The 27286-nt window shown below is 39.6% G+C and overlaps 1 protein-coding gene across 2 annotated transcripts in view; it reads right to left on the bottom strand.

Annotated features, from left to right (window-relative positions):
- The window catches only part of ADGRE5 (adhesion G protein-coupled receptor E5), a 580790-nt gene that overhangs the window by 488597 nt on the left and 64907 nt on the right, over positions 1 to 27286 (bottom strand). For both annotated transcript variants that reach the window (XM_053718071.1, XM_053718072.1), the window contains exons 2-3: positions 21280 to 21345; positions 17490 to 17555 (exon numbers count right to left, since the gene is read on the bottom strand). In XM_053718071.1, the coding sequence (XP_053574046.1) occupies positions 17490 to 17555; positions 21280 to 21345 (132 nt within the window). The remainder of the gene's footprint in view (positions 1 to 17489; positions 17556 to 21279; positions 21346 to 27286) is intronic.

Here is a 27286-nt window from a genome sequence, read left to right as displayed (position 1 = left end):
TAAATAAAAGTCAATCTTTACATGTAAAGAAATTATCACCAGACAACGAGGGGGAAGTTATGCCGACTAACTCTCCTCACGTGTCAGTACCTTCGCCTCCCGCTCAGGAGGTGCGTGATTTTGTGGCGCCAAGTACATCAGGGAGGCCCTTACAAATCACTTTGCAAGACATGGCTACTGTTATGACAGAAGTATTATCTAAGTTGCCAGAATTAAGAGGCAAGCGCGATAGCTCTGGGTTAAGGACAGAGCGCGCGGATGAGATGAGAGCCATGTCAGATACTGCGTCACAGTTTGCAGAACGTGAGGACGGAGAGCTTCATTCTGTGGGTGACGGATCTGATCCAGGGAGACTGGATTCAGAGATTTCCAATTTTAAATTTAAGCTAGAGAACCTCCGCACATTGCTAGGGGAGGTATTAGCGGCTCTGAATGATTGTAACACGGTTGCAATTCCAGAGAAATTATGTAGGTTGGATAGATACTATGCGGTACCGGTGTGTACTGACGTATTTCCTATACCAAAAAGGCTTACAGAGATTATTAGCAAGGAGTGGGATAGACCGGGTGTGCCTTTTACCCCTCCTCTCATATTTAGGAAAATGTTTCCTATTGACGCCACCACACGAGACTTATGGCAGACGGTCCCTAAGGTGGAGGGAGCAGTTTCTACTTTAGCTAAGCGTACCACTATCCCGGTGGAGGATAGTTGTGCCTTTTCAGATCCAATGGATAAAAAATTAGAGGGTTACCTTAAGAAAATGTTTGTTCAACAAGGTTTTATTTTACAGCCCCTCGCATGCATTGCGCCTGTCACTGCTGCGGCAGCATTCTGGTTTGAGTATCTGGAAGAGGCCATTCGCTCAGCTCCATTGGATGAAATAATCAACAAGCTTAAAACACTTAAGCTAGCTAACGCATTTGTTTCTGATGCCGTTGTGCATTTAACCAAACTTACGGCTAAGAACTCCGGATTCGCCATCCAAGCGCGCAGAGCGCTATGGCTTAAATCCTGGTCAGCTGACGTGACTTCTAAATCTAAATTGCTTAATATTACTTTCAAAGGGCAGACCTTATTCGGGCACGGCTTGAAAGAAATTATTGCTGACATTACGGGAGGTAAGGGCCATGCTCTACCTCAGGACAGGGCCAAATCAAAGGCCAAACAGTCTAATTTTCGTGCCTTTCGTAACTTCAAGGAAGGAGCAGCATCAACTTCCTCCGCTCCAAAACAGGAAGGAGCTGTTGCTCGTTACAGGCAGGGCTGGAAAGTTAACCAGTCCTGGAACAGGGGCAAGCAGGCCAAGAAACCTGCTGCTGCCCCCAAGACGGATCTAGTGGGGGGCAGACTTTCTCTCTTCGCCCAGGCTTGGGCAAGAGATGTCCAGGATCCCTGGGCGTTGGAGATCATATCTCAGGGATATCTCCTGGACTTCAAAACTTCTCCTCCACGGGGGAGATTTCATCTTTCAAGGTTATCAGCAAACCAAATAAAGAAAGAGGCGTTTCTACGCTGTGTACAAGACCTCTTACTAATGGGGGTAGTCCACCCAGTTCCGCGGACGGAACATGGGCAGGGATTCTATTCAAATCTATTTGTGGTTCCCAAGAAAGAGGGAACCTTCAGGCCAATCTTGGACTTAAAAATCCTAAACAAATTTCTAAGCCCAAAGGCAGAACTTTTTTTCACTTTCTGCGATGAGATGTTTTTAGTGAAAATGTTTCTGCAGGTCATTTTTAAATAAAATTCAATTTTAAATTAGGAAGTTACACTAAAGCACCAGTACAATTGCAATTGTTGGTTAACTGGAGAATAAAGCAATTTTTTAAGTTTTATAATATACTGCAGTAGTTGTAAATTGCGTTGCAAATTAGTTGCAGACAAAAAAAAAGAAATTGTAAAATGTCCCTTGAATAAATTTGTTTCCTTTTCTCTTTGTCTAACATAGAATTGTAGTATTAAAAAAGGTGCATTGCTCATAAGAACGTCTTACATTCAGAAAAAACAGCTTTGCAGACTGGGAAAGGCTAGGGGTGGGGGGCGGGTTTGGAAAAATCCCTGAGAGCCAGTCAACAATCAATACACTGCTGCTTTGCAGCTCTGCTGCATATATGACTGTTCACTTCAAACAGCACTTTGCTCTGAATGCACTGTGTTAATAAAAACGTACACAATGCAGTAAGAGCACAGCTCTGTTTGAAAAGAACAGCCTAATGTGGAGCAGTGCTGCAAAGTTAAATCGCTGACAGTTCCTGCATGTGTCCCATTCTTTCTGCAGACATGCTGCATTTTCTGCGATGACATCTCAGATCACTGTATGTTCTGCCTTGGGGTTTCTAAGAGTTCCATCATTCAAAATGGAAACTATTCGAACCATCCTTCCCATGATCCAAGAGGGTCAGTACATGACCACAGTGGACCTAAAGGATGCCTACCTTCACATACCGATTCACAAGGATCATTACCGGTATCTAAGATTTGCCTTCCTAGACAGGCATTACCAGTTTGTAGCTCTTCCCTTCGGATTAGCTACGGCTCCAAGAATCTTTACAAAAATTCTAGGCTCACTTCTGGCGGTACTAAGACCGCGAGGCATAGCGGTGACTCCGTACCTAGACGACATTCTGATACAAGCGTCAAGTTTTCAAACTGCCAAGTCTCATACAGAGATAGTTCTGGCATTTCTGAGGTCGCATGGGTGGAAGGTGAACGTGGAAAAGAGTTCTCTATTACCACTTACAAGAGTTCCCTTTCTAGGGACTCTTATAGATTCTGTAGAGATGAAAATTTACCTGACAGAGGCCAGGTTATTAAAACTTCTAAATGCTTGCCGTGTCCTTCACTCCATTCCACACCCGTCAGTAGCTCAGTGCATGGAAGTAATCGGCTTAATGGTAGCGGCAATGGACATAGTACCATTTGCGCGCCTGCATCTCAGACCGCTGCAATTGTGCATGCTAAGTCAGTGGAACGGGGATTACTCAGATTTGTCCCCCCTACTAAATCTGGATCAAGAGACCAGAGATTCTCTTCTATGGTGGCTTTCTCGGCCACATCTGTCCAAGGGGATGACCTTTCGCAGGCCAGATTGGACGATTGTAACAACAGACGCCAGCCTTCTAGGCTGGGGAGCAGTCTGGAATTCCCTGAAAGCTCAGGGATTATGGACTCAGGAGGAGAAACTCCTCCCAATAAATATTCTGGAGTTAAGAGCAATATTCAATGCTCTCCTAGCTTGGCCTCAGTTATCAACTCTGAGGTTCATCAGATTTCAGTCGGACAACATCACGACTGTGGCTTACATCAACCATCAAGGGGGAACCAGAAGTTCCCTAGCGATGTTGGAAGTCTCAAAGATAATTCGCTGGGCAGAGTCTCACTCTTGCCACCTGTCAGCGATCTACATCCCAGGCGTGGAGAACTGGGAGGCGGATTTTCTAAGTCGCCAGACTTTTCATCCGGGGGAGTGGGAACTTCATCCGGAGGTCTTTTCTCAACTGATTCATCGTTGGGGCAAACCAGATCTGGATCTCATGGCGTCTCGTCAGAATGCCAAGCTTCCTTGTTACGGATCCAGGTCCAGGGACCCGGGAGCGGTGCTGATAGATGCTCTGACAGCCCCTTGGGTCTTCAACATGGCTTATGTGTTTCCACCATTCCCGATGCTTCCTCGTTTGATTGCCAAGATCAAACAGGAGAGAGCTTCGGTGATTCTGATAGCGCCTGCGTGGCCACGCAGGACCTGGTATGCAGACCTAGTGGACATGTCGTCCTGTCCACCGGGGTCTCTGCCTCTGAGACAGGACCTTCTAATTCAGGGTCCTTTCAACCATCCAAATCTAATTTCTCTGAGGCTGACTGCATGGAGATTGAACGCTTGAGTCTATCAAAGCGTGGCTTCTCGGAGTCGGTTATTGATACCTTAATACAGGCTAGGAAGCCTGTTACCAGAAAAATTTACCATAAGATATGGCGTAAATATTTACATTGGTGCGAATCCAAGAGTTACTCATGGAGTAAGGTTAGGATTCCTAGGATATTGTCCTTTCTACAAGAGGGTTTAGAAAAGGGCTTATCTGCTAGTTCGTTAAAGGGACAGATTTCTGCTCTGTCTATTCTTCTACACAAACGTCTGGCTGAAGTTCCAGACGTTCAGGCTTTCTGTCAGGCTTTAACTAGGATTAAGCCTGTGTTTAAGTCTGTTGCTCCGCCGTGGAGCTTAAACTTAGTTCTTAATGTTCTTCAAGGTGTTCCATTTGAACCCCTTCATTCCATTGATATCAAGCTGTTATCTTGGAAAGTTCTGTTTTTGATGGCTATTTCCTCGGCTCGAAGAGTCTCTGAGTTATCTGCCTTACATTGTGATTCTCCTTATCTGATTTTTCATTCAGACAAGGTAGTCCTGCGTACTAAACCTGGGTTCTTACCTAAGGTAGTTACTAACAGGAATATCAATCAAGAGATTGTTGTTCCATCTCTGTGTCCTAACCCTTCTTCAAAGAAGGAACGACTTTTGCATAATCTGGACGTAGTCCGTGCCCTGAAATTCTATTTGCAGGCAACTAAAGATTTTCGTCAAACTTCTTCCCTGTTTGTCGTTTACTCTGGACAGAGAAGAGGTCAAAAGGCTTCGGCTACCTCTCTCTCTTTTTGGCTTCGTAGCATAATACGCTTAGCCTATGAGACTGCTGGACAGCAGCCTCCTGAAAGAATTACAGCTCATTCTACTAGAGCTGTGGCTTCCACCTGGGCCTTTAAAAATGAGGCCTCTGTTGAACAGATTTGCAAGGCTGCGACTTGGTCTTCGCTTCACACTTTTTCAAAATTTTACAAATTTGACACTTTTGCTTCCTCGGAGGCTATTTTTGGGAGAAAGGTACTTCAGGCAGTGGTTCCTTCTGTTTAATGTTCCTGCCTTGTCCCTCCCTTCATCCGTGTACTTTAGCTTTGGTATTGGTATTCCATAAGTAATGGATGACCCGTGGACTGACTACACTTAACAGGAGAAAACATAATTTATGCTTACCTGATAAATTCCTTTCTCCTGTAGTGTAGTCAGTCCACGGCCCGCCCTGTTTTTACGGCAGGTCTAAATTTTAATTAAACTCCAGTCACCACTGTACCCTATGGTTCCTCCTTTCTCGTCTGCTTTGGTCGAATGACTGAATATGATATGTGAGGGGAGGAGCTATATAGCAGCTCTGCTGGGTAATTCTCTTGCAGTTTCCTGTTAGGAAGAGATATATTCCATAAGTAATGGATGACCCGTGGACTGACTACACTACAGGAGAAAGGAATTTATCAGGTAAGCATAAATTATGTTTTTGCATAGCATGGTGCGTTCATTGTGTATCCTGTAAACTTGAATTTTACAAAGTATATAAAAAAATAGTTTTGTCATAAACTCCAGCACGCTGCTTATGTTGTATGGTGATGCTACAGTATTTCATTTGATTTCTCAATAAATATGTATAAATAAAAGGATATAGAGGAACGAGACAAAATACAGATGCGTGCTGACTGGTTTCCTGGGTATATGACAATGCTACAGTGGTAGTCTACATGGTTGGCTAACCTAAAACCTTGAGGCCAAAATGTTGCCTACCAGTATTTTTATCTACTTCCACCATTTCCTAATCCATCACTGTTTTTCCATCTGTCTAATGTACACATTTCTGGGTCTGTCTCCATAAGTAGCTTAGTGGCGTGTATTGTGCTAAAAATTGCTTTTCTGAAATATATAAACATACAGAACTTTTTGCAAGAATTCCATGAGTTGAAAGCTCTCTGCTTCTATTCTTTAGAATATAAGCTTACAAGCCCAGCTGCCCTGTATATCACATTCTTGAAAGTTGATCTAAAACAGTTGGTAACTTTTGGCAGGGTTTCTATTCGTTTCCATTGAGCCGCAAAAATGAAATAATCACTGTCGAAACCCATTATTATTAGCAACAGTTTCAGATGGCAAAAAATGCAAAATTACACCCGGTTTCCATTAAACATGCAAACAGATAAAACACTGTGGAAACTATCGATAAGGTCTAAAACATAAAGGCATACTGAACCAGGTGTAAAAAAAATACAAAATTACAAACAAGGCAAGTGTTTCACTATATAAAAGTATTGTTATATTTATTGCTGTCCCAGGTATAGGACTAGTTCGGGTTATGTTCATATTTAAATATCAATATGGATTAACATATAAAATATAATCAAGCTAATATTTCCATAATTCCAACCAGGCCCATGCTTACTTCAGCAATAAATATTACATATATCAAAACACCATCACATATTCTCATTAGCGCTAACCTGGCATACAAATATTAATATTTCATATTCCAATGTTCTTTACGTAACAAAATATGTTCTATTTATTTATTAATAAATAAATATTTCTACATACAGTATATATGATGGTTTTTTTTAAACATATATATATATATATATATATATATATATATATATATATATATATATGCTGTATATACATGATTATATATAGGTATAGATATATACAGATATATATAGGAATATCTATTTATAAATACATAGAACATACAGTATTCTATGTGCAGAATATTAGAATGTGAAATATTTACAGTAAGTACATAGTTAAAACCTTTATAAAAGATGAATATTGCATAAATATGTTTCTCCATGTTTTCATCTACTTTAAGGCAAAAGGCTCTAATGCACTTATATATATGTGTACATACATATTAATGTGTGTATATGTCTGTAAATACATATATACACATATAAATACACACACACACACACACACACATATATATATATATATATATATATATATATATATATATATATATATATATATATATATATATATGCATATTCATCTCTAGACATGTATATGTATGTATTTCAATGTTAAAGATTTTTTTTTTCTAACACCTGAGATCTCATATCTTTGAGCCCTTATAACTTTTGTGTGCAATATTTTTTGAGAATCATTTTTATTAGACAGTGTTATTATGAGTGTAACTGTACGTTGTAATGTATTTTTGAAGTGTTTTGTGCAACTTTTAAATCTAGCAAAACAGTTAACCACAGCTCTAAAATCGCGGTAAAGATTCTAGCGTAAATCAAGAATGCGTTTGTGAAATCGTGATTCTGCTCCACTTGTAATATCAGTGCAATTTAAATGGCGCATAAACGATTTCCGAAAAACCCTAGCGCAATCGTTTGCACGCCACTTGTAATCTAGCCAAAAATGTGCCATTTCTAAATCTGGAAGAGTATTATAACAATATAATGTATTCCAATATGTTTAGACCCCATATCACATCTGGCAGTCTCAGATGAATCCCCTCCAATAGAATAATCAGTTTCCAATCTGACTTGAGTTCACCACTGTCTTCTCTTGAGGGGTTCTAGGGTATTAGGTGGCCAACTATAGACTATACAACAGAAAGCAGTCTGCCAGGAACGAACAACAGCTCAGTAGCTTGTTCTATGGACCGGTTACCACCTAGGCATAGCTTCTTTTTGCCCAATTGTGCTTTTCACAGAGTAAAACTTTTCTGAAGTATATCAGTCTGATCCCACTTAACAAGCTCAGTCCAGCCCCGAAAACCCTAGTGCAATCGTCTGTGCGCCACTTGTAATCTAGCCAAAAATGTGCCATTTCTAAATCTGGAAGAGTATTATAACAATATAATGTATTCCAATATGTTTAGACCCCATATCACATCTGGCAGTCTCAAATGAATCCCCTCCATTAGAATAATCAGTTTCCAATCTGACTTGAGTCCACCACTGTCTTCTCTTGAGGGGTTCTTGGGTATTAGGTGGCCAACTATAGACTATACCCTGATTATAATTACTTTGAACTCTTTCTACTTTTCTGTTAAAATTCTGTCATTCGGATTTACATTTTCAACCTGGTTTTCAAGTTTAAAGGGACACTGAACCCAAATTTTTTTCTTTTGTGATTCAGATAGAGCATGAAATTTTAAGCAACTTTTTAATTTACTCCTATTATCAATTTTTTTTATTCTCTTGGTATCTTTATTTGAAATGCAAGAATGTAAGTTTAGATGCCGGCCCATTTTTGGTGAACAACCTAGGTTGTCCTTGCTAATTGGTGGATAAATTCATCCACCAATCAAAAACTGCTGTCCAGATTTCTGAACCAAGAAAAAAGCTTAGATGCCTTCTTTTTCAAATAAAGATAGCAAGAGAACGAAGACACATTAATAATAGGAGTAAATTAGAAAGTTGCTTAAAATTGCATGCTCTATCTGAATCACGAAAGAAAAAACTTGGGTTCAGTGTCCCTTTAATTAGTCAATATTCTTTAGCATCACATTCATAAATAATTAAAAGGTCATAAAACATTTTCTTTCCTGATTCAGATAGAACATGCAATTTATACAACTTTCCAGTTCACTTCTATTATCAAATTTTCTTCGTTTCTTGTTATCCTTTGTTGAAAAAGCAGGAAGGTAAGCTCAGGAGTGTGAATGTGTCTGCAGTTCTATTATAGCAGCATTTTTTCAACAATGTTATACATTAGCAAGAGCACTAGATGGCAGCACTATTTCCTGTCATGTAGTTCTCCAGACATGTGCACGATACCTATCTAGATATTTATTCAACAAAGAGCGAAGCAAATTTAATAACTGAAGTAAATTGGAAACTTTTTTTTTAAATTGTATGCTCTGGGCCCAGAGGCAGAACTGTTCTTCACTCTCTGCGATGAGATTTTTTCTCTTGTTAAGTGTATCCAGTCCACGGATCATCCATTACTTATGGGATATTCTCCTTCCCAACAGGAAGTTGCAAGAGGATCACCCACAGCAGAGCTGCTATATAGCTCCTCCACCTAACTGCCATACCCAGTCATTCTCTTGCAACCCTCAACAAAGATGGAGGTCGTAAGAGGAGAGTGGTGTTTTATACTTAGTTTATTTCTTCAATCAAAAGTTTGTTATTTTTAAATGGTACCGGAGTGTGCTGTTTATCTCAGGCAGTATTTAGAAGAAGAATCTGCCTGCATTTTCTATGATCTTAGCAGAAGTAACTAAGATCCATGGCTGTTCTCACATATTCTGAGGAGTGAGGTAACTTCAGAGAGGGAATGGCGTGCAGGTTTTCCTGCAATAAGGTATGTGCAGTTAATATTTTGATGGATGGAATTTGCTAGAAAATGCTGCTTATACCGGATTAATGTAAGTAAAGCCTTAAATGCAGTGATAGCTACTGGTATCAGGCTTATTAATAGAGATGCATACTCTTATAAAAATGTGATATAAAACGTTTGCTGGCATGTTAATCTTTTTATATATGTTTGGTGACAAAACTTTTTGGGGCCTAGTTTTTTTTCACATGGCTGGTTTGATTTCCGCCTAGAGACAGTTTCCTGAAGCTTTCCACTGTTGCAATATGAGTGGGAAGGGCCTATTTTAGTGCTTTTCTGTGCAGATAAAAATACTGACAGAGACATTCAGCTTCCCTCTGCATGATACAGGACATCTCTGAAGGGCTCAAAAGGCTTCAAAGTTGTGTTTGAGGAGGGTAACAATCACAGTAGACTGTGGCAGTTGTTGTGACTGTGTTTAAAAAACGTTTTTGTCATTTATTATTCTGTTTTTGTTATTAAGGGGTTAATCATCCATTTGCAAGTGGGTGCAATGCTCTGCTGACTTGTTACATACACTGTAAAAATTTTGTTAGTGTAACTGCCTTTTTTCACTGTTATTTCAAATTTTGTCAAAATTTGTTTCTCTTAAAGGCACAGTAACGTTTTTTTATATTGCTTGTTAACTTGCTTTAAAGTGTTTTCCAAGCTTGCTAGTCTCATTGCTAGTTTGTACAAACATGTCTGAAACAGAGGATACTTGTTCATTATGTTTAAAAGCCATGGTGGAGCCCCATAGGAGAATGTGTACTAAATGTATTGATTTCACCTTAAACAGTAAAGATCAGTCTTTATCTATAAAAGAATTGTCACCAGAGGGGTCTGTCGAGGGGGAAGTTATGCCGACTAACTCTCCCCACGTGTCGGACCCTTTGCCTCCCGCTCAAGGGACGCACGCTAATATAGCGCCAAGGACATCAGGGACGCCCATAGCGATTACTTTGCAGAACATGGCTGCAATCATGAATAATACTCTGTCAGAGGTATTATCCAGATTGCCTGAATTGAGAGGCAAGCGCGATAGCTCTGGGGTTAGACGAGATACAGAGCGCGTAGATGCTGTAAGAGCCATGTCTGATATTGCGTCACAATATGCAGAACCTGAGGACGGAGAGCTTTAGTCTGTGGGTGACGTCTCTGATTCGGGGAGACCTGATTCAGAGATTTCTAATTTTAAATTTAAGCTTGAGAACCTCCGTGTATTGCTTGGGGAGGTATTAGCTGCTCTGAATGACTGTGACACAATTGCAGCGCCAGAGAAATTGTGTAGGCTGGATAAATACTATGCAGTGCCGGTGAGTACTGATGTTTTTCCAATACCTAAAAGCCTTACAGAAATTATTAGTAAGGAGTGGGATAGGCCCGGTGTGCCCTTTTCTCCACCTCCTATATTTAGAAAAATGTTTACAATAGATGCCACTACACGGGACTTATGGCAGACTGTCCCTAAGGTGGAGGGAGCGGTTTCTACTTTAGCAAAGCGTACCACTATCCCGGTTGAGGACAGTTGTGCTTTTTCAGATCCAATGGATAAAAAATTAGAGGGTTACCTTAAGAAAATGTTTATTCAACAAGGTTTTATTTTACAGCCCCTTGCATGCATTGCACCTGTCACTGCTGCGGCGGCATTCTGGTTTGAGGCCCTGGAAGAGGCCATCCATACAGCTCCATTGACTGAAATTGTTGACAAGCTTAGAACTCTTCAGCTAGCTAACTCATTTGTTTCTGATGCCATTGTTCATTTGACTAAACTAACGGCTAAGAATTCCGGATTCGCCATCCAGGCGCGTAGGGCGCTATGGCTCAAATCCTGGTCAGCTGATGTGACTTCAAAGTCTAAATTACTCAACATTCCTTTCAAGGGGCAGACCCTATTCAGCCTGGTTTGAAAGAAATTATTGCTGACATTACTGGAGGTAAGGGTCATACCCTTCCTCAGGACAGGGCCAAATCAAAGGCCAAACAGTCTAATTTTCGTGCCTTTCGAAATTCCAAGGCAGGTGCAGCATCAACTTCCTCCGCTTCAAGACAACAGGGAACTTTTGCTCAATCTAAGCAGGCCTGGAAACCTAACCAGTCCTGGAACAAAGGCAAGCAGGCCAGAAAGCCTGCTGCTGCCTCTAAGACAGCATGAAGGAACGGCCCCCTATCCGGCGACGGATCTAGTAGGGGGCAGACTTTTTCTCTTCGCCCAGGCGTGGGCAAGAGATGTTCAGGATCCCTGGGCGTTGGAGATCATATCTCAGGGATATCTTCTGGACTTCAAAGCTTCCCCTCCACAAGGGAGATTTCATCTTTCAAGGTTATCTGCAAATCAGATAAAGAAAGAGGCATTCCTACGCTGTGTGCAAGACCTCCTAGTAATGGGAGTGATCCATCCAGTTCCGCGGACGGAACAAGGACAGGGTTTTTATTCAAATCTGTTTGTGGTTCCCAAAAAAGAGGGAACCTTCAGACCAATTTTGGATCTAAAGATCTTAAACAAATTCCTCAGAGTTCCATCTTTCAAAATGGAAACTATTCGGACCATCCTACCCATGATCCAAGAGGGTCAGTACATGACCACAGTGGACTTAAAGGATGCCTACCTTCACATACTGATTCACAAAGATTATCATCGGTTCCTAAGGTTTGCCTTTCTAGACAGGCATTACCAATTTGTAGCTCTTCCCTTCGGGTTGGCTACAGCCCCGAGAATCTTTACGAAGGTTCTGGGCTCACTTCTGGCGGTTCTAAGACCGCGAGGCATAGCGGTGGCTCCGTATCTAGACGACATCCTGATACAGGCGTCAAGCTTTCAAATTGCCAAGTCTCATACAGAGATAGTTCTGGCATTTCTGAGATCGCACGGGTGGAAAGTGAACGAGGAAAAGAGTTCTCTATCCCCACTCACAAGAGTCTCCTTCTTAGGGACTCTTATAGATTCTGTAGAGATGAAAATTTACCTGACGCAGTCCAGGTTATCAAAGCTTCTAAATGCTTGCCGTATTCTTCATTCCATTCCGCGCCCTTCGGTGGCTCAGTGTATGGAGGTGATCGGCTTAATGGTAGCGGCAATGGACATTGTGCCATTTGCGCGCCTACATCTCAGACTGCTGCAATTATGCATGCTAAGTCAGTGGAATGGGGATTACACAGATTTGTCCCCTCTGCTAAATCTGGATCAAGAGACCAGAGATTCTCTTCTCTGGTGGTTGTCTCGGGTCCACCTGTCCGAGGGTATGACCTTTCGCAGGCCAGATTGGACAATTGTAACAACAGATGCCAGCCTTCTAGGTTGGGGTGCAGTCTGGAACTCCCTGAAGGCACAGGGATCGTGGACTCAGGAGGAGAAACTCCTTCCGATAAATATTCTGGAGTTAAGAGCAATATTCAATGCTCTTCTGGCTTGGCCTCAGTTAGCAACACTGAGGTTCATCAGATTTCAGTCGGTCAATATCACGACTGTGGCTTACATCAACCATCAAGGGGGAACCAGGAGTTCCCTAGCGATGTTAGAAGTCTCAAAAATAATTAGCTGGGCAGAGACTCACTCTTGCCACCTGTCAGCAATCCATATCCCAGGCGTGGAGAACTGGGAGGCTTTCTAAGTCGTCAGACTTTCACCCGGGGGAGTGGGAACTCCATCCAGAGGTGTTTGCTCAATTGATTCATCGTTGGGGCAAACCAGAGTTGGATCTCATGGCGTCTCGCCAGAACGCCAAGCTTCCTTGTTACGGATCCAGGTCCAGGGACCCAGAAGCGACGCTGATAGATGCTCTAGCAACGCCTTGGTTCTTCAACCTGGCTTATGTGTTTCCACCGTTTCCTCTGCTCCCTCGACTGATTGCCAAAATCAAACAGGAGAGAGCATCGGTGATTCTAATAGCGCCTGCGTGGCCATGCAGGACCTGGTATGCAGACCTAGTGGACATGTCATCCTTTCCACCATGGACTCTGCCTCTAAGACAGGACCTTTTAATACAAGGTCCTTTCAATCATCCAAATCTAATTTCTCTGAGACTGACTGCATGGAGATTGAACGCTTGATTCTATCAAATCGTGGCTTCTCCGAGTCAGTCATTGATACCTTAATACAGGCACGAAAGCCTGTTACCAGGAAAATCTATCACAAGATATGGCGTACATATCTTTACTGGTGTGAATCCAAGAATTACTCATGGAGTAAGGTTAGGATTCCTAGGATATTGTCCTTTCTCCAAGAGGGTTTGGACAAAGGATTATCAGCTAGTTCCTTAAAGGGACAGATTTCTGCTCTGTCTATTCTTTTGCACAAGCGTCTGGCAGAAGTTCCAGACGTCCAGGCATTTTGTCAGGCTTTGGTTAGAATTAAGCCTGTGTTTAAACCTGTTGCTCCCCCATGGAGCTTAAACTTGGTTCTTAAAGTTCTTCAAGGAGTTCCGTTTGAACCCCTTCATTCCATTGATATTAAGCTTTTATCTTGGAAAGTTCTGTTTTTGATGGCTATTTCCTCGGCTCGGAGAGTCTCTGAGCTATCTGCCTTACAATGTGATTCTCCTTATCTGATTTTTCATGCAGATAAGGTAGTTCTGCGTACCAAACCTGGGTTTTTACCTAAGGTGGTTTCTAACAAGAATATCAATCAAGAGATTGTTGTTCCATCATTGTGTCCTAATCCTTCTTCAAAGAAGGAACGTCTTTTACATAATCTGGACGTAGTCCGTGCCTTGAAGTTTTACTTACAAGCTACTAAAGATTTTCGTCAAACATCTTCCCTGTTTGTCGTTTATTCTGGACAGAGGAGAGGTCAAAAAGCTTCGGCAACCTCTCTTTCCTTTTGGCTTCGGAGTTTTATACGCCTAGCCTATGAGACTGCTGGACAGCAGCCCCCTGAAAGAATTACAGCTCATTCTTCTAGAGCTGTGGCTTCCACCTGGGCCTTTAAAAATGAGGCCTTTGTTGAACAGATTTGCAAGGCCGCGACTTGGTCTTCACTTCACACTTTTTAAAAATTTTACAAATTTGATACTTTTGCTTCTTCGGAGGCTGTTTTTGGGAGAAAGGTTCTTCAGGCAGTGGTTCCTTCCGCTTAATCCCTGCCTTGTCCCTCCCATCATCCGTGTACTTTAGCTTTGGTATTGGTATCCCATAAGTAATGGATGATCCGTGGACTGGATACACTTAACAAGAGAAAACATAATTTATGCTTACCTGATAAATTTATTTCTCTTGTAGTGTATCCAGTCCACGGCCCGCCCTGTCATTTTAAGGCAGGTCTAAAATTTAATTATGTGAAGAACAAGAATTCCCTTTGTTAGGGGGAATTGAGGGTGGGAACGAGTGTCGGGCTCTTAAATTCCCTACAGGATAAACCTACGTATCTCAGTAGGGCAGTGCCTGATACCAAAATATACTAGGTAATATTTATTGAGAAAAAAGAAAGGTATCGTGTGGCACACTTGTTAAAGAGCCTGAGTAGCTATATCATAGGTTAGCACGAAGATTATTGACAATTGTTTAAAATATAACTTTTATTGTGACAAAAAATAAAAAAAAAAACATTATAGATACATAAGAAAGTTATCTTTAATTAAAAACATAGATGTAGCCAAGAAGAAAAGTGTGTGATGACCTTGTACAGTGCATTTACTCTATACCAAATTGTCATACTATTAAACTTGTACACCCTGTATCAAAGGATGTTAGGAAACAAAATTATTTGGGTGGTAGAGGGAAATAGCACTAGGACATCTATGGAGGTGACAGAATTAATTCCAGCAGTTAAAAGGCTACATTTGTTACATGAAGAAGCATGTGTACAGTGTAGTTGGTTCAGTTAAAAATTAATTCATAGGTTAGTTCCAAACGAAACTGCCCTATAGTGTGGATGAGAGTGGACTAGCTTCTTTTGTGTATAGTAAACACAGACAGTGTTATTTCCCACAAATTTAAGTAAATGTAGTTCACAATAACTATCAGTTGGTATACTGTAACCCTGGTAAATTTAGACTGTATATTTGATCGTACCAATAGTGGTATCAGTGTTAAAAGCACTAATAATATTAGAATAGTGCTTCAACCAGAAAAACTGGTAACCATTTTTTTGTGTAAGTACGTTTCAGGATATCACCAGGATTATCTACTAGTTAACTGTATACTATAGGAATCAGGGACAACAGAGTATGGATTTGATTATCAGAACATAACTCTGATGGTTTGGAGATGTACAGTCATCCCAAAGGCACAAATTCCTGCCGTTCTTACCTAAGGTACTTAGAAATTACTTGTTGAAAGTTACCACCACAGTAACTATTTATAGAGTGCTTGATCTAGCGAAGCACATAACATATTGAATATCCATTAATAATTATTAATGTTTAGTGTTGCAGTATAGAGATATAGCACGCTGCTAATTTGTGTCTCACCCCAGACCCCGTAGCTTCCTATAACTCGTTGGTTTATATGGTGCGCTTAAACTAATGACATGTTAGAATACAAAGGTGTTTGAATCCAACGCGGCAGTAATTTAGCATATAGTGCTGCTGTAAACTCAAATTAGTGACTTGCTATCGGAAGCTAGGTTATACGTGGTTCTTAGCATATTATAAGTCTTGTGGGGATTTTAGCTAAAAAAATTTGAACGCAGCGATGCGAAAGTATCAGGTGCTGCTGTCAAATATCAAACACTAAAGCAAATGTTTTCCCAAAATTAAAGATGTCCCTGGTTTGCCCATATGTTAAGTTGACTGGTAGACAAAAAGCCTATAGAGGCCAACAATTCTAAATTCTAAATAATTAATTAAACCATAAGTTAAATATTATTAACAGAAACACAAAAGAAGCAGTGCGAACGCCTGACGCGCGTTTCGCCAACTGCTTTGTCAAAGGCCTTTGTATTCTAACATATTTTAACCAATTGTCAATAATCTTCGTGCTAACCTATGATATAGCTACTCAGGCTCTTTAACAAGTGTGCCACACGATACCTTTCTTTTTTCTCAATAAATATTACCTAAAATTTAATTAAACTACAGTCACCACTGCACCCTATGGTTTCTCCTTTCTCTGTTTGTTTCGGTCGAATGACTGGATATGGCAGTTAGGGGAGGAGCTATATAGCAGCTCTGCTGTGGGTGATCCTCTTGCAACTTCCTGTTGGGAAGGAGAATATCCCATAAGTAATGGATGATCCGTGGACTGGATACACTACAAGAGAAATAAATTTATCAGGTAAGCATAAATTATGTTTTTTAGTGAAAAATTTTCTGCAGGTTATTTTTAAATAAAATTCAATTTTAAATTAGACAGTTACACTAAGGCACCAGTTCAATGTGTTGATTAACTGAAGTATAAAGCAATTTTTTAACGTTTTATAATATAGTGCAGTAGTTGAAAATTGCATTGCAAATTAGCTGCATTCAAAAAAAGAAAATTTTAAAATGTCTCTAATAAATCTGTTTCCTTTTCTCTTGGTCTAACATTGAAATGTAGTAATAAAAAAGATGCAAAGCTCATACTAACGTCTTACATTCAGAATAAACAGCTTTGCAGACTGGGAAAGACTAGGGTGTGGGTTTGATTTTTTTTTTCTCTGAGAGCAAGTCAACAAGCAATGCGCTTTGCAGCGCTACTGCATAGTTGACTGTTCACTTCAAACAGCACTTTGCTCTGGATGCACTGTGCTAAGGAAAACTTACACAGTGCAGCCAGAGCACAGCTCTGTTTAAAGAGAATTGTCTTATGTGGAGCAGCACTACAAAGTTCAAGCGCTAACAGTGCCTGCATGTGTCCTGCTCTTTCTGCAGACATGCTGCATTTTCTGCAATGACATCTCAGATCACTGTATGTTCTGCCTTGGGGCTCTGGGTTTCATGTCCATTTAAGTAAGGTAGAGACATTTTATTGAATTAAGAGGATTAGCAAAAAAGCAGTTATTAAAAATGTAACACCAATTATACCAATTCTAACTATGAAATTCATGGGGCTAGATTTAACAAGCAGCGGATGCTGCTTTCTCCGCCATAACTTGTCCACCACCTTTTAGGTGGGGGACTGCAATCATCCCGATCCAATACGATCAGGATGATTGACACCCCTGCTAGCGGTCGATTGGCCGCGAATGTGCAGGGGGCGGCTTTGCACAAGCAATGCTTGTGCAATGTTAAATGCTGACAGCGTATGAATCATGTCCACCCGGCATTTAATAAATTGACCCCATGGTATCTAATTGAAACTAAAATAATATTATAAAAAGTGTACCATGACAAACCTATATTTTATTAAATAGGTAGGATATAAAATACATTGTTCCGAACCTGTTAAACGTTGTTAGGATATAAAATACACTGTTGAGTAACTCACCTGCAGGGTTATTTCCTTGTTTAGTTTTCTGACTTTTTGCTGTTTTTGTAGGTTTGATGGAATTAACTAAAAGATAATACAAAAGATTATCACAAAATGAAAATATCCAGCCAATCTCTCTTATGAATGACAGAAATAAATGGAAATTCATAAAATAATAACAAAAACAATTAATTATAGATCTCTAAACAGTATTGATACATATTATTTTTAATACTTTAATTGGGCCCATCAGTCATCCTATTTAAAAAGCTCAAGATAATCTCTCTATAAATGTATACGAGTTAGAGGGTAAATACAACGCAATTTATAAATCTGGAATATACATTATAATGTATTTAAAGCAATAGGAGTCTGCTCTGTAATTAAGTATAAAAAATACCCACCTGAATACTGGGTCTTTTAATATATTCAGATCAATCACAAGTAAATCTGCACTAAAGGGAACTTTTCATAAACACTTTATTGATATTTTGGGGGACAGTCTCTCCCCTTCTTCAGACGAATACTATGGGGTTTATTTATGAAAGGCCTGTCGGACATGAATACACTCTCCGCATTCAGCTTTACACCAGCAGCTCTTGTGAACTGCTGGTGCAACAACACCCCTGCAGATTTGCGATTGGCCGCTAGCAGGGGGTGTCAATCAACCCGATCTTATTGGATCGGGTTGAATTGCGGAAATCTCTGTCCGCCTCCTCAGAGCAGGCGGACAGGTTATGGAGCAGCGGCCTTTAGACCGCTGCTCCATAACTTGTGTTCCTGGCGAGCCTGAAGGCTCGCCAGAAACACTGGCCCTCAAGTTCCATACAGAGCTTGATAAATGGGCCCCTTTATGTTAATCACCTTGAATGTCTCAAATTGGCTCCAAATGCTCATCCACACAAGTGCAAACACATAATTATGTAACTAAAGTCAAAATTAAACTTTCTGGTTTAGAAAAATAATGATATTTTAAAAGACTTTTCAATATGCTTCTATTACCAAATTTACAAAACCAGTGGTTAAAAAAAATTAAAAAATATATGTGTATATATATATATATATCTTAACTTCCAATAGGAGGCGCTAAAGAGCTCAAATAACATGAAAAATATGCAATAGTTCTCTGTGGATCTTCTCTGTGGATATAAAACCCACAATATTAAAATTGATACTTGTAAAAAAGGTATATCACACTCAATATTGCAACACCCCTAATATAGGGGATCAAAGAAAGAGTCCCAATACCCACTGTATATAGGAACAGTCTAACTTCCATAATTGGATCGATCTTCAATGTAACAATGGGGACAAGGTGTAGTTGCTCTACCAAAACCTTACTTCAGGGTGGCTGCACTCTTTAACCCCTTAAGGACCACAGCACTTTTCTATTTTCTGACTGTTTGGGACCAAGGCTATTTTTAATAAAAATATTAATATTTCATATTCCAATGTTCTTTACGTAACTGAATATGATCTATTTATTTATTAATAAATAAATATTTCTACATACAGTATATATGATGTGGGTTTTTAAACAAATATATATAAATACTGTATATACATGATTATATATAGGTATAGATATATACAGATATATATAGGAATATCTATTTATAAATACATAGAACATACAGTATTCTATGTGCAGAATATTAGAATGTGAAATATTTACAGTAAGTACATAGTTAAAACCTTAATGAAAGATGAATATTGCATAAATATGTTTCTTCATGTTTTCATCTACTTTACGGCAAAAGGCTCTAATGCAATTATATATATATATGTGTACATATATATTAATGTGTGTATATGTCTGTAAATACATATATACACATATAAATACACACACACATATATATATATATATATATATACATATCCATCTCTAGACATGTATATGTATGTATTTCAATGTTAAAGATTTTTTTTTTCTAACACCCGAGATCTCATATCTTTGAGCCCTTATAACTTTTGTGTGCAATATTTTTTGAGAATCATTTTTATTAGACAGTGTTATTATGAGTGTAACTGTACTTTGTAATGTATTTTGAAGTGTTTTGTGCAACTTTTAAATCTAGCAAAACAGTTAACCACAGCTCTAATATGGCGGTAAAGATTCTAGAGTAAATCAAGAAGCTGTTAGTGAAATCGTGATTCTGCTCCACTCGTTATATCAGTGTAATTTATAGGGCGCATAAACGATTGCGAAAAACCCTAGCGCAATCGTTTGTGCGCCACTTGTAATCTAGCCAAAAATGTGCCATTTCTAAATCTGGAAGAGTATTATAATAATATAATGTATTCCAATATGTTTAGACCCCATATCACATCTGGCAGTCTCAGATGAATCCCCTCCATTAGAATAATCAGTTTCCAATCTGTCTTGAGTCCACCACTGTCTTCTCTTGAGGGGTTCTTGGGTATTAGGTGGCCAACTATAGACTATACCCGGATTATAATTACTTTTAACTCTTTCTACTTTTCTGTTAAAATTCTGTCATTCGGATTTACATTTTCAACCTGGTTTTCAAGAGACACTGAACCCAAATTTTTTCTTTCGTGATTCAGATAGAGCATGAAATTTTAAGCAACTTTCTAATTTACTCCTATTATCAATTTTTTTTATCCCCTTGGTATCTTTATTTGAAATGCAAGAATGTAAGTTTAGATGCTGGCCCATTTTTGGTGAACAACCTAGGATGTCCTGGCTAATTGGTTGATAAATTCATCCACCAATCAAAAACTGCTGTCCAGAGATATGAACCAAAAAAATAAAAGCTTAGATGCCTTCTTTTTCAAATAAAGATAGCAAGAGAACGAAGACACATTGATAATAGGAGTAAATTAGAAAGTTGCATAAAATTCCACGCTCTATCTGAATCATGAAATAAAAAATTTGGATTCAGTGTCCCTTTAATTAGTTAATATTCTTTAGCATCACATTCATAAATAATGAAAGGGTCATAAAACATTTTCTTTCCTGATTCAGATAGAACATGCAATTTATACAACTTTCCAGTTCACGTCTATTATCAAATTTTCTTCGTTTCTTGTTATCCTTTGTTGAAAAAACAGGAAGGTAAGTTCAGGAGTGTGCACGTGTCTGCAGTTCTATTATAGCAGCATTTTTGTAACAATGTTATACATTAGCAAGAGCACTAGATGGCAGCACTATTTCCTGTCATGTAGTGCTCCAGACGTGTGCACGCTACCTATCTAGATATCTATTCAACAAAGAATAACAAGAGAGCGAAGCAAATTTAATAACTGAAGTAAATTGGAAACTTTTTTTTTTAAATTGTATGCTCTGGGTTTCATGTCCATTTAAGTAAGGTAGAGACCTTGTATTGAATTAAGAGGATTAGCAAAAAAGCAGTTATTAAAAATGTAACACCAATTATACCAATTCTAACTATGAAATTCATGGGGCTAGATTTAACAAGCAGCGGATGCTGCTTTCTCCGCCATAACTTGTCCACCACCTTTTAGGTGGGGACTGCAATCATCCCGATCCAATACGATCGGGATGATTGACACCCCTGCTAGCGGTCGATTGGCCGCGAATGTGCAGGGGGCGGCTTTGCACAAGCAATGCTTGTGCAATATTAAATGCTGACAGCGTATGAATCAGGTCCGCCCGGCATTTAATAAATTGACCCCATGGTATCTAATTGAAACTAAAATAATATTCCAAAAAGTGTACCATGACAAACCTATATTTTATTAAATAGGTAGGATATAAAATACATTGTTCAGAACCTGTTAAACGTTGTTAGGATATAAAATACATTGTTGAGTAACTCACCTGCAGGGTAAATTCCTTGTTTAGTTTCCTGACTTTTTGCTGTTTTTGTAGGTTTGATGGAATTAACTAAAAGATAATACAAAAGATTATCACAAAATGAAAATATCCAGCCAATCTCTCTTATGAATGACAAAAATAAATGGAAATTCATAAAATAATAACAAAAACAATTAATTATAGATCTCTAAACAGTATTGATACATATTATTTTTAATACTTTAATTGGGCCCATCAGTCATCCTATTTAAAAAGCTCAAGATAATCTCTCTATAAATGTATACGAGTTAGAGGGTAAATACAACACAATTTATAAATCTGGAATATACATTATAATGTATTTAAAGCAATAGGAGTCTGCTCTGTAATTAAGTATAAAAAATACCCACCTGAATACTGGGTCTTTTAATATATTCAGATCAATCACAAGTAAATCTGCACTAAAGGGAACTTTTCATAAACACTTTATTGATATTTTGGGGGACAGTCTCTCCCCTTCTTCAGACAAATACTTTGGGGTTTATTTATGAAAGGCCTGTCGGACATGAATACACTCTCCGCATTCAGCTTTACACCAGCAGCTCTTGTGAACTGCTGGTGCAACAACGCCCCCTGCAGATTCGGGGGGTGTCAATCAACCCGATCGTATTGGATCGGGTTGAATTACGGCAATCTCTGTCCGCCTCCTCAGAGCAGGCGGACAGGTTATGGAGTAGCGGTCTTTAGACCGCTGCTCCATAACTTGTGTTTCTGGCGAGCCTGAAGGCTCGCCAGAAACACTGGCCCTCAAGTTCCATACAGAGCTTGATAAATGGGCCCCTTTATGTTAATCACCTTGAATGTTTCAAATTGGCTCCAAATGCTCATCCACACAAGTGCAAACACATAATTATGTAACTAAAGTCAAAATTAAACTTTCTGGTTTAGAAAAATAATATTTTAAAAGACTTTTCAATATGCTTCTATAACCAAATTTACAAAACCAGTGGTTAAAAAAAAATAAAAAAATATATGTATTGTAGTCCCAATACCCACTGTATATAGGAACAGTCTAACTTCCATAATTGGATCGATCTTCAATGTAACAATGGGGACAAGGTGTAGTTGCTCTACCAAAACCTTTCTTCAGGGTGGCTGCACTCTTTAACCCCTTAAGGACCACAGCACTTTTCTATTTTCTGACCGTTTGGGACCAAGGCTATTTTTACATTTCTGTGGTGTTTGTGTTTAGCTGTAATTTTCCACTTACTCATTTACTGTACCCACAGATATTATATACCGTTTTTCTCGCCATTAAATGGACTTTCTAAAGATACCATTATTTTCATCATATGTTATAACTTACTATACATTTTTTTTTATAAAATATGATGAAAAAATGGGAAAAAACAACACCTTTTCTAACTTTGACCCCCCAGAATCTGTTACACATCTACAACCACCAGAAAACACCCATGCTAAATAGTTTCTACATTTTGTCCTGAATTTAGAAATACCCAATGTTTACATGTTCTTTGCTTTTTTTGCAAGTTATAGGGCAATAAATACAAGTAGCACTTTGCTATTTCCAAACCATTTTTTTTTTTTCAAAATTAGCGATAGTTACATTGGAACACTGATATCTGTCAGGAATCCCTAAATATATCCCTTGATATGTATATATTTTTTTTTTAGTAGACTACCCAAAGTATTGATCTAGGCACATTTTGTTATATTTCATGCCACCATTTCACCGCCAAATGCGATCAAATTTAAAAAAAAAAATCACTTTTTCCCATACTTTTTCACAAACTTTTTTTTAGGTTTTTAGGTTTCTCACTGACATTATTTATAAACAACTTGTGCAATTATGGCACAAATGGTTGTAAATGCTTCTCTGGGATCCCCTTTGTTCAGAAATAGCAGACATTTATGGCTGTGGCGTTACTTTTTGGTAATTAGAAGGCCGCTAAATGCCACTGCACACCACACTTGTATTAGGCCCAGCAGTAAAGTGGTTAATTAGGTAGCTTGTAGGGCTAATTTTAGCTTTAGTGTAGTAGACAACCCAAAGTATTGATCTAGGCCCATTTTGATATATTTTGTGCCACCATTTCACCGCCAAATTCGATCAAATAAAAAAAATCGTTCACTTTTTTACTAACTTTTGGTTTCTCACTGAAATTATTTACAAACAGCTTGTGCAATTATGGCACAAATGGTTGTAAATGCTTCTCTGGGATCCCCTTTGTTCAGAAATAGCAGACATATATGGCTTTGGCATTGCTTTTTGGTAATTAAAAGGCCGCTAAATGCCACTGCGTACCACACTTGTATTATGCCCAGCAGTGACGGGGTTAATTAGGTAGCTTGTAGGGAGCTTGATGGGTTAATTTTAGCTTTAGTGTAGAGATCAGCCTCCCACCTGACACATCCCACCCCCTGATCCCTCCCAAACAGCTCTCTTCCCTCCCCAACCCCACAATTGTCCCTGCCATCTTAAGTACTGGCAGAAAGTCTGCCAGTACTAAAATAAAAGACTTTATATATATATATATACAGTATATATATATTCTGCTGTGTAGGAACCCCCTTAGCCCCCAACCTCCCTGACCCCCCCCTCCCCCAAAGAGCTCTCTAACCCTCCCCCACTAACTATTTGCCACCATTTTGGGTACTGGCAGCTGTCTTCTTTTAAAATAAACCCCACCACTTTTTCTGTAGTGTAGCTGCCCCCCCTCCATACCCTACCCCCTTCCCAGAACCCTTTTGAAAAGTTATTCCCCCCCTCCTCTGCCACCCACCACCCTCTCCCACCACTTCAAAATTTTAAATGTGGCCAGATCGCAGGCGCCCGCACACGCCCCCACCTCTCGCGCGCACACGACAGTCATTTCCAACTGCTGGCCGGAAGTTTGCCAGCGATGGGTCGCCCACTCACCTCCCTGCAATGGCTCCCACCCACCAACGATCTGCACCATCGCTGGCCGATGCAGAGAGGGCCACTGTAATATCTTGACTTATTTTATCTGTTTAAGTAGTCTGTAGCTATGTATAGTCACTGCTCATTTATAACAGGAAGTGAACAGATTACTATCAAATAGCAATATAGTCTGCAAATAGGTTATAGAGTGTGATAGATAAATAGATAGATTTGATAGATATATAATTTCCCTGACAGAGAATTACAATAAGACGTGCGGGCTGGGACCCATGGTAAGGTTCCCAGAGGCAGTTGCGCCGTCAGGGGACCTTCTATGTCTTCTTCCCTCACTCCAAATTATAGATTTGTAATATCTCTAACTATAGCGGTGACATTTTATCTTAACACAAATATGGATAAGTGTTCACAGAAAGGAGAACAGTGATCAAGTAACTGAGTTAGCAGAGACAAATAGACTTGATAGATCAGATGAGGCTGCTGGAGTATTAAATCAATACGACTTGAGTAATAGTGACACTTAGTTATAAGTATGAATAGAGTGACAGATATAAATGATCAGAGAGTATACAGTCCCTTTTAACAAGCATTAGTATGTATGTTGAACAAGCTGAGAGAGATTGAGCTTATGAGCATAAAAGACAATTGCTGTTAGTGTAACTGAAAAATGAGATCAGCACAACATGTAGCAGGTACATTTGTTAGTTTACTACTTGCGGTCTGGAGAGCATTCACATGAAAGTGACAGTTGGAGCAGGAGTGAGAGACACAGCGTGCCTATCGAAGGAAGAAGCAGTACTTGCGGTCTGGAGCTGATCAGTCCTCCGTGAATCAGTTGGAGCAGGTGAGTGAGACACAGCGTATCTAACGAAGGCGGAAGCTGTAGGTGTGGTCTGAATCAGTTGCGGTTACTGAGAGTCAGCTTGTTACAGGTGTCCGAGACACAGCTTGTCTAACTATGGAGGGTGTTGAAGGAGGGCTGGAGGATCACAGCCAATACAGACAATAATTATGTGTGGGTGAGTCAAGTAGGATGGAGAGTATAATGTTCCGTAGAACAGTCAGGAAATAAGAAGGTGCTTACGTATCCGTAGCTTTACCAATATTCAAGCATTTAGATGAAAAGGAAGTGACCTTAAATAGGCAAGGCGATGTGGGAGGTGCTTGTAGTAAAAGACATAGCACAGATATTACAGCCACAGAGTGGCTCTCTCTGCACCGGTGTGCCAAAAAAGGTATTGCAGTGATGCCTCAATATCGAGGCATCACAGCAATACCTTGAAAGCCTCTGGAAGCGATCAGGATCCGCTTGAAACCCCTGAGCACGTACAGGGTAGGTCCTTGATCGTTAACTGACCTTTTTTGTAGGATGTACCCTGTACGTCCTTGGTCGTTAAGGGGTTAAACAGCATCAGTGAAAGGCTTCTAAAAAAAACACACAATGAAGAGGCGCCACATGTGTATATCTTTCAAAAGTTGATATTAAAGAGACATTATACACTAGATTTTTCCATAAATGTTTTGTAGATGATCCATTTATATATTTTTTTTGTTTGTTTTTTAAAAAATGGATAGTTTTGCTTATTTTTAAATAACATTGCTCTGATTTTCAGACTCCAAACCAAGCCCCAAAGTTATAGGAGAATAGCAACGTATACCTACTCCAGCTTGCTCCTGTTTGTGTAAAGGGTCTTTTCATATGCAGAGGAAGGGGGAGGGGGGGTGTCTAAGTAACTTTTTAAACGGTTTTATACTGGATTTTTATATCGGTATCTGTGCACATTATTCTTTATAGTAGTGTTTATTACATGCAGTTATATGAAAATTGGTGTATACTGTCCCTTTAAACTGAGGACTCTTAGACAGGGTACTCACATTTGGTTTAGCACCCTATAGTGCTATAAGACGCGTGCTGGATATCCACAGCATTCCAGCTTGCTGATCTCCAGGCCACAGGAACACCGGAATTCCCAATTGCTGTATTTGTCCAAATCGGTAGCAATAGCTCATACACAGTAGAACGGTTCAAAGTAAAAACAATTAAAAACAAAGTATACACAATAGAACCAGGTGTATGAGCGAGGGGATGCTAGCTCACCCTCTCAAGACTCTGGAACGCGTTTCTTGGCGTATTCAAATGCCGTTTCCTCAGGCTTGGTTTGGATACACCGAGAAACTTTCGGCGAGATTACGAGTCTTGCGTTAGCCTTAAAAAGCAGCGTTGAGAGGTCCCAACGCTGCTTTTTAACACCCGCTGGTATTACGAGTCAAGCAGGAAAGGGTGTACCGCTCACTTTTTTTCCGCGATTTTAGCATACCGCAAATCCCCTTACGTCAATTGCGTATCCTATCTTTTTAATGGGATTTGCCTAACGCCGGTATTACGATCGCCTGAAAAAGTGAGCGGTAGACCCTCTCCTGTCAAGACTCCTACCGCATTTAAAAGTCATTAGTTAAGAGTTTTATGGGCTAACGCCGGAACATAAAGCTCTTAACTAAAGTGATAAAAAGTACACTAACACCCATAAACTACCTATTAACCCCTAAACCGAGGCCCCCCCCCACATCGGAAACACTTATCTAAAATGTTTAACCCCTAATCTGCCGACCGGACATCGCTGCTACTTTAATAAATGTATTAACCCCTAAATCGCCGCACTCCCGCCTCGCAAACACTAGTTACATTTTATTAACCCCTAATCTGCCGTCCCTAACATCGCCGACACCTACCTACATTTATTAACCCCTAATCTAATTTAAGTGACGTCATCCAAGATGACGTCCCTTGAATTCCGATTGGCTGATAGAATCCTATCAGCCAATCGGAATTAAGGTAGGAAAAATCCTATTGGCTGGTGCAATCAGCCAATAGGATTGACCTCGCATTCTATTGGCTGATTGGAACAGCCAATAGAATGCGAGCTCAATCCTATTGGCTGATTGGATCAGCCAATCGGATTGAACTTCAATCCTATTGGCTGATTGCATCAGCCAATAGGATTTTTCCTACCTTAATTCCGATTGGCTGATAGGATTCTATCAGCCAATCGGAATTCAAGGGACACCATCTTGGATGACATGAGTTAAAGG

This window comes from Bombina bombina, chromosome 6, assembly GCF_027579735.1.
Source record: "Bombina bombina isolate aBomBom1 chromosome 6, aBomBom1.pri, whole genome shotgun sequence".
NCBI lineage: Eukaryota > Metazoa > Chordata > Amphibia > Anura > Bombinatoridae > Bombina > Bombina bombina.
Note: the sequence above shows the minus strand (reverse complement) of the source record. Positions and strands in the feature narration are given on the sequence as shown.